Consider the following 11,823-nt stretch of genomic DNA (forward strand, 5'->3'; position numbering starts at 1 on the left):
AAAAGTTTGTTCTTAAAAACTATTTCTAAAATGCTGCAGCTAAGTAGTTCAAATAACACAACAGTGCAGAATAATAGTTTGTATCTAAATTATGTATCTTTTTTAAATTTAAATTTTTCAAAGCCATTTTACCTGTTAACTAATGCAACAGTTTCCAGTCTTGTACAAAGCCAGAATGGAGAGAGCTAGAAGAGAGAAAGGAAAGCCAAGTAAGGGCCAGCTCTGCTTTATTTGGTTTCTTATATATATTGAGATTTTGAATAAACATTAATTTGCAAAAAGGCTTTTTATGTCAAACAAGTTTAAAAGCACTAGTATAATTTATCTTCTAGAAAATCCTTTAAGCGGTTATTATCAACCTGTGTTACCTATAAGGAAACTTAAGTGTCCAAAAGTTGTCATCTTCAAATTTCACATAGCCAGTTACTGATAGTGTTCAAAGTGAGGCCACTGTCATTTATCTTAATGCCCCCCCTTTAAGGTCATATCATTAGAATATTTTTTCTTTATGGAAAAATATTTAAAAATTTTTAATAATGTACTTAACCAAATATTGTATATCAAAAATATTTTCTATTGACTTCTGTTATAATTATCAAATAAATTTTCAGGAAAGAATTGAGTTCCAGCCTTTAATAAAGTCCATTAGTGTCTTTGGACAGTCTCTGTAGTTTAATTCCTTGACATAAACACGAAGTATTAATCAAATGAATAATCAGTGTGTATAAACTGTGAACACATGACTTCAAACATGTATGTGTTAAAATATGTCTTATGGTTAAATCCTAGTCCATTAGAGAGTTCTTAAGCTCTCCCTTTAGAACTTGAATGTTTAAGCCGTCTTCCCTAAATTAGATTCAACATGAGTGTCTGTTAGAATTACATTGAACATATTGTTTCAAATTTTGTTGTAATTTTCAGTAATGAATAGGTATAATTGAATTCAGGAGGTGTTTTCAAATATATTTATAGTAGTCGAAGAGCAGGTGTGTAGGGTGTCCCTCCGGTGTATGTTGTAGCCTCATTCCTAGCGGGGACTCGCCACTGTTTTCCTTTTTGCCCTCCTTGTAACTTACGCTGCTTAGATGTATTTTGTGTAACTTATAAGCAGCCTTAAATTATGTTAAGAACTATGTAGCATATTACTATGTTAGATAGTATTTAATATCTTTTCTTACGTAAATTTACATTTTTTAGTAAATTAAATATTTTCTCTCTTAGGAAGTTGTTTCTGGCATTTTGGCTTACTGCTGAAACTAGCTGTCTTGCTGTTATGTATATGTTTTTTGGCATACTCTCAGGTTTGTACAGTCTTTTTAGTTTATATTTTGTTCTATTTTATTTGAGAGTTCAAGTCTATTAAAGTATGTGAGAAGAGTCAGAGCTTTTCTTTAGCTTCATTTTTTAATGACTGTAATAAAAGTGTCACTCTGTAGTTGACTACTCAATGTGGTTCTTTTGAGACCTACTTTTGTTACCCCTGTTTTGTTGTAAGAGCAATTTAAAGCTCTTCCTCTGGCAATTGTTCAGAACCCATTTTACTTGATCAATCAAACGTTTATTGAATGCCTCTTACAAGACACTACTCTAAGTGGAGATCAAAATTCTCCTGACAGAATTTGCAGCTCGGTTTGTGCATTATTCAGTGCATCAAAGTGTGACTTGATTTTTCCATAACTGCACAGAGTAAAATTTTGGCAGATAGTAAAACCAACTTAGGAGCAAAGGGATTTGTATATATGTACTATGTTTAATTAAAAGTTTGGTCATTTTCTCTCAGCTACTTTAGCAAGGTGGTGAACTGCTACCTGCTGGTCAGTCCATCAGGCAGACGTATCATTTGGGCAGCATGATATTTACAACAAAATATTTTAATTTCAGTGCCTGTAGTTGTGACATATTCTGCAGTTTGCTCTTGTCTCCCACACTCTGTCTTGTACCTCACTGCATCAGGTATAAATGCCATACAACCTGTGTGTGTGTGTAATTCTATAACGCTGGGTTCTTTGCCTGTTTGTTTTGTAGGCTTTCTGATTTGTAGGCTTACTTATTTTCATACTTAGAAATAAAGCATTTATTTTTCTGCTTGACCTCTAAGGTTTTTTGCAGGAGATATATGAAATAATAAGGAAACAATAGGCAAATGTAAAAGAAATAGCCAAGTTAATGCAACAACTACTTAACATTAAAATTCCCAACACTCTGTGATGCATCTGAGGGAGAGAAAGGAAGGTGGACCAGAGGTTCAATAGAGGGACTAGGAAGGTTTCCCTGCCCTGGATTAGTGTTTACCCCTGCACAAGAAAAAAGTACATAGCCCAGTATAGCCCAATGTCTTTCACAAAATGGGTGCTCAATAAATACTTGTTTATTGATCACATAAGAAACAAATTTTTAATCAGAAATAAAGTACATTATAAATATATCACATATAATTTATAAGATCATATCTAATAGCTGTATACCTATTAGATCACATTTCTGTATTTCAAATTATATGCATATATGATACATAAGTACATTGCAAGTTTTGTTAAGAATCATCCTTAATAGTCTGAGGCATAAATAGGATCTATTTTAATAAGCTGTAAGCATTTTAAATTATGTCATTAAAAAGAGAATATTACATTTTATTAAAATAATAAAGTTTTTCGGCCTAAGCATTCAGCATTACCTATAATATAATAGCATTTTCATATTTTTTCTTAATTTTATCAGCCTTTTTAAGAATTGTGATGTTCCATTTTTTTATGCTGTGGGGTAGGTCTCACAGTGGAGTTTTCCTTAATAGAGTTTGTCGTCATTCTTTAGTCTGGAAATCGAGGTTTTTGTTCTCTGCTTTGAAAGACTTCATTAATGTGCAGGAATGTACCCAAGACTTCTGCCTCTTCATTCTCAGATTTTCCAGGCTGTCAGGTTAATAAAGGGTACAATTCACTAACTTCACCAAAGTGAAATTGTAAACTTTGTTTCAAAAGCTAGTAATGGCACTTGAGTATGGTTAATTGATTAAGGTGACTAATTCAGAGAATTCTTTTAACTCAAATGGTTAATTACAGATTATTAAGGACATTTAGAGAAAAACTATTTTAACCTTAACCATCATTTTTCTAGGTTATTTATACCATATTGGCTGAAGTCTTTTCTATTTTTTGTGTTTTGATGAGTAAACATTAGCTGTTTTGTGTACTAAATTTAAAATCTTAAATGGAATAATTTTCCAATTACCAGCTTGTTCTTTTTAATTTTTTCAGTATCAGTAGCCTTTCATGTGCAATGAAAGTAAGTTAACAAAAATGTTTTAAGTCATCTTTATTAGCCATTAGTAAAATAAATTTATTTTCAAATGAACTGATGTTTTTAAGTGAAATAAAGAGAATCTAAAAACTGTGAGTGATCCTTATATAATCCTAACTTTAGAAAACTATATTTATAATGAATTGCAAAGCAAGTATTGACTTGTACTATCTTAATTTATTTTCTGGATTCCTTTTCTTAGGGTGCATTTGAGAAGATCTTTTCTCTTTGGCCATTGTCCAAGTGTTTTGAATTGAAAGGAAATGTATATGAATGGTGGTTCAGATGGAGGTTAGACCGTTACGTATGTATTTACTTTGTGATCTTTTGCCATTTCCTATTGTACTCCTAAAAAATTATTTGGAAAATTTTAATCTAGTTTTATTTACTTTTGTAATAAGGACACATGTTGATTTATTAAATCAAAGCCACCCTGTCCCTCTACTTTTTTATTGCAGAGAAAGGGAATGCATGTGTATGTCTATCAGCAGAAAAATACTGTAAAAATGTTGTCTATAAAGTGGCCTTTCTTTGAGTCATAATTTTGACTTACAGGTGATCCTTCATATATATGCTTCAGCCAATCAGCACAATATGTATTGAGCCCCAATATATGTTCTGGTATTGGTGTTGTGAGGGATATATTAGAGAAAGAAGACATACCTCCAGGCCTCTTAACCTTACAATCTAGTTTAAAACCCAAGATTACTACTTATGATTGGTTGCTACACTACACAGTATGAATTTGGGGGTAGAAATTTGCAAAGAAGAGAGAGCAGTGTCATGGATAATTCCATGAATTTAATCTTGAAGGATGGTTAAGATTCAGTTGGCCAACGAAATGTAAAATGTCCAGCACAGCATTCGGAAAATAATAGGCACTGAATAAATATTAATTACCTCTCTTTACTCTTTTCCCTTTTCCTCCCATCTTTCACTTATCCATTTTTCGTTCAACAAATGTTTTCTTGGTGCCTATTTATGTGCCATTGCCTGGTTTTCAATGAACTACACTTTCCTGTGCCATTTCTAACAAACTGCATTTCATTTCAAAATCATGTATTAATTTATATTAATAAAAAGCTTTGCAAAGGTCTTCTCATCAAATAATTTTAAATGCTCGACTTTCTCATCAGAGCAGTCTACTATGATATGGTAGTGCACATCAAGCCTTAATTTAAAGAAGAAAGCTTTCTGGTCCACATGTTTTTCACTCTGAGTGCATATACTCCTATTTAAAAGTATGAACTGGGTGTTGTTATTGTTGTGTGTTTTATTTGATTGAAAGAAGTATCAATATAAGATGTTTTGTCTTGGTTGAATACAATTAAATTTTATCATGCGTCTTCAGAATAGTTTTTTTATTATTTTAAAATTGTCTTTATTTCTTCACTTGCTGCTGAAACTGCTCAGTATGAGCCAGTTTGTCTCACATTGTTACAAGAGATGTTTACTTGTCCATTGCTGACAGTTTTTAACAATCGTGGGCTTTATTTCATTGCTTGAAGTTTTACTCTTGAAGTTTAAGTCCTTAGACACTCTGAAACTTTAAGCTTTTAACCTACTTTTATACATATTTTTCTCATTTACCACATTTTTTGGTATTTATTGGAAAGTAGCTGTTTAAAACAAATTTTTTCTCCTTATTTTTCAGGTAGTCTTTCATGGAATGTTGTTTGCTTTCATTTATCTGGCTTTACAGAAGCGTCAAATACTTTCTGAAGGAAAGGGTGAACCTCTTTTTTCAAACAAAATTTCAAATGTTCTATTGTTTATTTCAGTAGTTTCTTTCTTGGTAAGTTTCAAAATATAACCTTCTAATATTCCAACATCCTAATGGGTATAGAGATTTTATTTTAAGAGATAGGAATTTAATCAATTATTTTTAATAATCTTTTCTTTAAAATTTTTTTCTCTTTATTTTCCAATTGAATACAAATTCTGAAGTGAGTACATACACACGTTAAATATGAAGAATAACTGAAAGCTAAGTGAAATAGGAATTTTAAGAATTGTAATAAACTTGGGGGAAAATACAAATGTCAGGTGTTTGAGGTAAAGTCATCACTGCCTCATGGTCACTGTTCCCAGAAAAGCATAGACATAAGCCCCTCTCTCTGCTTTCTTACGTTTGGGCAGTTTAAACACCAAAACAAGTGGTGAGCAAGCCCATGGAAAGTTTTCACTGAAGCTTTTTAAATCACATAATGAAGTACAATGTTATAAATAAAGAAAACTTTGACACTTTCTGAGAATGCTGCCTCTTTAAGGCGTAACTGTATTTGAACCGATCCATGTGTTTTTTGTTTTAGACCTATTCTATCTGGGCTAGCAGTTGTAAAAACAAAGCCGAGTGCAATGAGCTCCACCCATCTGTTTCTGTGGTGCAGGTAATTATCTTGATTTGGAGAAATTGTTTCTTAATTCTTGGTAAGAACACAGTCTGTAGCAGCACAGAAATTTGAGATCATACTCTTTAAAGTGTAGGTGTATTATTTAATCACTCCAAGCCCTACTTTCCTCTGTTGAACAGGGATATTAAAATCTCCTTTAAAGGGTCATTACATTAAATGTATGGAAATGATCAGTATTTGTCATTTAATAGGCTTTACAAAATGTTAAGTGTGTTTTTCATATTTGCTTTTGACAATTTTTTATACATGTAACAAATATGTGATGCCTAGTCTGTGCTAGATATTATGCTGAAGGATACAGTGATAATATACGTTTACCCTTATTGAGCCTACATTCTTCTGTTAGAGATAATAATCATATAATTACAAATAGAAGTATGTGATGCAATAAGATACCATCATGAGGGGATATCACCTAGTTGGAGTTGGAGTGAAGGCCAGGGATGATTTCCCTGAGAAAACTAAGCTGATTTGGAGGGATGAAGGCACAGCAGGCAGCAAGAACTTAGGCCTGTGGGGGAAAGGAGCATATAACACATTCAAGGAACTTATTCTGGAAGGCCATTGGGGCTGGAGCTCAGAACGCCCAGGAGGACCAGAGAAGTATGTGGTCACATTTACATTTTTGCAGAGACACCTCTGGTTGCAGGTAATAGTACATTGTGATTACTATGGTGATGATTAAGAACAGGGTGCTTTGGAAACACGGGACTTTTCCTAACCCATCTTGATATCACAGCAAGGTTCTTGGAGAAAGCAATGTCTAAGCTGAGGCCTGAAAAATGAGTAGCCCAGCAAAGAGAAGCAGGGAAGAATTTCTAGAGGATCTTTGTGGAAGAAGCAAAACTATATCATGAGGTTTTAGAAATTTTGCCACATACATATGATACAACCTCTTTCTACACAAAGGGCCTCAAAGTGGGTTCATATTCCAATAAACATAAAACTATTCAGCCATGTACTACCTAATATCTGCACTGCTATGCAATATACAGACCATGTTTGAGAAATCCAGTTTGTATAAAATCTAGAACAAACATAATTTGCTAATACTTTATTGAAAAAAACATTTTGTGCGTATCAAGTTTAAGAATATAAAGAATAAAGTTATGACTTGGAGGAAAGCAAAAATGATATTAATAAACATATTATTAATATGTACCTTTGTGTTTTTTTCCTTCAGATTTTAGCCTTTATCCTAATAAGGAATATTCCTGGATATGCCCGTTCTGTTTATAGTTCATTTTTTGCTTGGTTTGGAAAAATTTCATTAGAGGTTGGTACATTAATATTTTGCTCTATCTTACACAGTCAAGGGTTATATATATGCTTGTGTGTATGTGAAAACCTGACATTTTCTTTTAATATATTTTTTTAAATTCTCACCTGCGGTTATGTTTTTACTGATTTTTAGAGAGAGGAATGGAGAGATAGAGAGGGAGGGAGAAACACCGATGTGAGAGAGAAACATTGATCGGTTGCCTCTCGCACACACCCTTACAGAATCAAACCTGAATCTTAGGTATGTATCCTGACCTAGAATCGAACCCACAACCTTTTTGGTGCATGGGACTACACTCCCACCCGGCCAGGGCACCTGACATATTTTTTAAATCAAAGCTGTGTTATTTATGGAATTATAGGGAAAAAAGCTCAATACTTTCAAAAGCAGTAACATATTGTAGAATTTTTTAAAGCTTTATTTAAATGAATAGACATAGATGACTTTCAAGCACAACCAAGATGCTAAGATCAGGAGAGAAAAAGTGACAGATATAATGACATTTATAAATAGATATAAATGAAATCAGGCTGAGGGGATTTCAATTTGTTCATTTCCATTATTAAACATGATATTACTGGAATTTAGGTTGTAATGCTTATCATAATAAAATATACCTTTATGACTGGAAATGTTGAGAAAATTTTAAAACGCATTACATTTTGTGTGTAATACCTGATATGAAATTATTTACAAAATCAGTTTAAAGTAGATTTTGAAATATATTCTGAGTGTTCTGGGCTTTATTTGAAATACAATATTTTGAAATAGAATTCATATTGTAATCATAAAAGATAAATTTTAGGGCATATGATTTATTTAAAAGATACGTTTTTGAGTATAAGATTTACTAAGTTGTCTTTTAAAATAGGGAAATAAACTTCCCTTATAAGTTCTTGAATAAATGTTCTATTATTTTTTAGAATTTAGATTACATAGAATTTAAAATTCTTGATCACGAATGACTTACTAAGTCATTCAGTGGACTAAAGAATATTCCTTTTGCCAGCCCCTCAATATTTAAAGCATGAGAGGTTTTATCAACTTTAATTTAATTAATTTACTATTTAGTATTTCTGTTAAAAATACAGAAATGTCCTAGAGCTCATATTTGTCAAAGCGGCTCAGGTATATTTCCACTCTGATATTCTGAAGCAATGTGATGAGCAAAAACACATCTGCAATCACAGTCAAAAGAAGTAGTTGTGCCTGCAGTATATATACTCACAGAACTTGAAGTACATTTCAGAAGCATGTGAAAATGTAGTTCAGAACATTTATTTGGCCACACATAGCAAACATGAGGACATCTTAAACACCATGCCATTTCCCACCAAACTTCATACATACATAAATATATTCACAAATATATACATATGTGGTCATGCATAGTACACACATGGGTGTACACATAGGTTTATAGCTAAGTAAACACACATACACAGTCTTTCTTTGTTTGAGATCTGAATACGGGGGTCTAGATATCATTCTGTCAACTGTCTTCTCTGTCATGCAAAGAAATTTCATAAAGTTAGAGGGCTTCTGTGGTTCGTTTCTTGAGGACTTTGAAGGAGTGTCTCAGCAAGTCATCGTTCTGGAGAGCAGACTGCAATAGACTTTTCAGTCCAGCAGTGAAACAGAATTAAATGGCTTCAGAAAAGCCTGCTAACATAATTATGCTATCAAATGTTTAAATTAGGAAAAACTGTTATATATTCATGGGCCTTCTGTACATCTCTAACTTTAAATATCTTTCCTCCTAGCTTTTTATCTGCCAATATCACATATGGCTGGCAGCGGACACAAGGGGCATCTTGGTACTCATACCTGGAAACCCTATGCTCAACATCATTGTCAGCACTTTCATATTTGTCTGTGTGGCACATGAAATTTCTCAAATCACTAATGATCTTGCACAGATCATTATTCCTAAAGATAACTCATCTCTGTTGAAAAGGTTGGCATGTATAGCTGCATTTTTTTGTGGACTCCTCATTTTAACATCCATTCAAGATAAATCAAGACATTAAGTTCCTAAAATTCTAAAAAACTTTAACTCTTCAAGCTAACTTTGTGTCTTCTTAGAAGGGAAAAGCATCTATCTTGAGATATAATTGTATATGTAAATAAAACTTGTGTGGTAAGAGGACAGCTCAGTGATATCTGTTGAACATGTCTGGTTGTATATACTAGAAATGTACATATCCGATGTGAAATACTGACGCCAAGTGCATTGTATAGGACTGCATGTGAAAAGTCTTTTCTATGGATCTATATTTCCATTTATAAGTGATTTTAAGTTAACATGTGAAGGCAGGGAAACAATTACCTTTCCAGTAAAAAAACCAGATGATTTAATTAGCTTAGTGTCACACTGTTTTGATATTTACTAAATTTGTGGTAATAAGATTGTCTACACCTATATTCATCATGGAAATTCCTATTTCATTGAATACTTTCTCACTCAAGAGTGACTGCAGTATTGTTTTCTTACCATATGTGCAATGATGTGGAGTGATAAACAGTATGCGTTTAATTTATGTGCTCTTGTTCTGTTGTTACGTCTCCTGACATTTTTTTTTTTCTAACTGTGATTTTCAGGTATACAACCCTAAGTCTTTGTACCCTTTGTCTCACAGAGTTGTTCTAGGCTCCATGACAGGGTTTTGTCACTGTTGATGCTCCTTTTTTTTTTGTTTTTTAATAAAAAAGCCAAATTTTCTTTCCAATTCAAGCATCACCTGTTTCCTTTCCTTAAGCTATACCAGTGTAATACCAGTTACCCTGTGGATCCATTTAATATGTTGTCCCCTGACTAATTTTGTATATTATTTCCAATGTTTGGAAAGCTCTTTATAACCATTTTGTTATTTCTTATTATGCCCCCCTATTTTTAAAAAATATTTATCAATCTAAACTTGTGCAGTCTAGTAAAGATTCAAGTTGTTATGATTAAGATGTACGACCATCTTTTAAGTAAACCGGTGACATTGGACAATATATGTTTTTTATTTGGTTTGGTTTGGTGGTGTTACAGCTGTTAGAGGTATAAATTTATTTATGTGTTGTACAGATTTTATTACGACTTAATGTTTGAAAGATTGCACTTGTTTGCTCTTACTATGTGTGGGGTAAAATATATTTTCTGTTCATCATGTATGAAAATATGGAATAATTTAAACAGTAAATAAACATTCTGTGGATGCTTATTTTTGTATTGGCAAAGTATCAATTAAACTATATGTGTTCTTTTTTTAAAAAGCTGATCCATTAATGATTGGTTTCAATGTCTAATTCATTTCTTCAACTTAAATTTGCTTTTTCAAACTCAGTGTAGATCAGTGTGATCCCAGAAAAAGGAATAATTTAGTTATCTGAGCTTTGGAGAATAACCTGCCTTCCTACCCAGCAAGTTTAAGCATTATGATTTATTAGTAGTCTTACTTGAAGATTTTTAAATTTTAACTATTATTTCTTTAGCACTGGATTTATGTGCTAGTGATATCTTCTCATTAATTGAGGACTATTTCTTAGACAGAAATGTGTGTTCTTTCCTTTTCTCTCTTCTTCTGCCCTTACTTAATCTTTTGACATTTCCCAGATAGACAATTGTAATGATTCATTGCTCTGCCTCCTAGACTGCAGCCTTCTAAGTAGAGAATAGTATAGTTATAAATCAAAAACTTCCAAGCACTGTGATCACATTATTCTTGCTGGTGTGGCTTGCCAATGAGTAGAGTGCATTTTAATTTAGCTTGTAAGTTTTATCACCTGAAAAAGATTCTTCCTGATGAAACAATTGAAAAAGAAAGATGACCAGTATTTCTGGGTTTTAGAAGCATTTATGTCTCCAACAGTGATACCTACATGAATATGTTTTCTCTCCTTTTGGAACTCAAGCCTAAAACTTAACTGGTAAACCCTATTTCTTCATCACATGCTCTTATTTAATATGCCCCACTGTTTTATTTTATATATAGTTATATAAAATAGTTAAAACATGCATTTGTAATTAAAACACATTCTAGTTATATTTGATTTCCTACATGAGTTTTTATGGATAAGAGGTTATTATGGTAAAAGTTGCCACAATGATAGCATCTATATATGGTGTATGTTTTAATATTTTTTCTGCATTGACTCAGGTGTATTCCTCAGTCATACCATTCTTCAGAAAAAGATGTTTAACAGAATATTTAGATATGCTAAAATTGAGATAAAACCACAGAGGCTTTCTAAACTCAGATTTTCTGTAATATAAATCACATTGAGAAATCTACCATTGGCCCCAGAAGGTACTTGCCTGCCTCAGATCTACCCCAGTCCTCCCTGTTTCCTTTGCCAAGCCTTCCCCTTTTTATGGGTAGCCAACATAGCATTAAAATTTCAGAGGCTTCACCTAAAACCATTCACTGTACCTACAAGCTATATCCTGTTATTTGCTTTAGGTTCTGGTGTAAAATAATTATTTCAAATGTTAGCATAGGAAGCTTTTTAAGCTTGGTAAAATTGACTCTAATGATAAGTATATCTGTTTATATTCATTTCTTTACTAGATTGTAGACCATTAAGGCAGAACCTTTATGTAATAGACACTTAATAAAAGCCAATTTGTCAAAGAATGTGCAATTTCTAGGAGAATGGCACACACTCTTTTAGATCTTCCCTCCCCCTTTAGTTTTGAACTTTTACCAATTTAGGAAACCTTGGGAAAACTAACATGTTTTACGTACACATGATAGAAATTTTGGCAGGTTCACATGGCTCAGCCTAAGAGCTTCCTTTGTTGAAAAAAACACTTGGTTGGTTACCTGCAGAATTGATCTTGAC

The 11,823-nt window shown here is 32.7% G+C and overlaps 1 protein-coding gene across 1 annotated transcript in view; it reads left to right on the forward strand.

The window, feature by feature from the left end:
- The window catches only part of CASD1 (CAS1 domain sialic acid O acetyltransferase 1), a 43,921-nt gene extending 33,719 nt beyond the window's left edge, over positions 1-10,202 (forward strand). Inside the window, exons 13-18 of the mRNA XM_087821161.1 lie at positions 1,222-1,301; positions 3,500-3,601; positions 4,952-5,092; positions 5,610-5,687; positions 6,895-6,987; positions 8,757-10,202. Coding sequence (XP_087677287.1) covers positions 1,222-1,301; positions 3,500-3,601; positions 4,952-5,092; positions 5,610-5,687; positions 6,895-6,987; positions 8,757-9,023 — 761 coding nt within the window. The 3' untranslated portion in view covers positions 9,024-10,202. The remainder of the gene's footprint in view (positions 1-1,221; positions 1,302-3,499; positions 3,602-4,951; positions 5,093-5,609; positions 5,688-6,894; positions 6,988-8,756) is intronic.
- The last annotated feature ends 1,621 nt before the right edge of the window (positions 10,203-11,823 follow it).

Source organism: Miniopterus natalensis, chromosome 10 (assembly GCF_054644295.1).
Source record: "Miniopterus natalensis isolate mMinNat1 chromosome 10, mMinNat1.hap1, whole genome shotgun sequence".
Lineage (NCBI taxonomy): Eukaryota > Metazoa > Chordata > Mammalia > Chiroptera > Miniopteridae > Miniopterus > Miniopterus natalensis.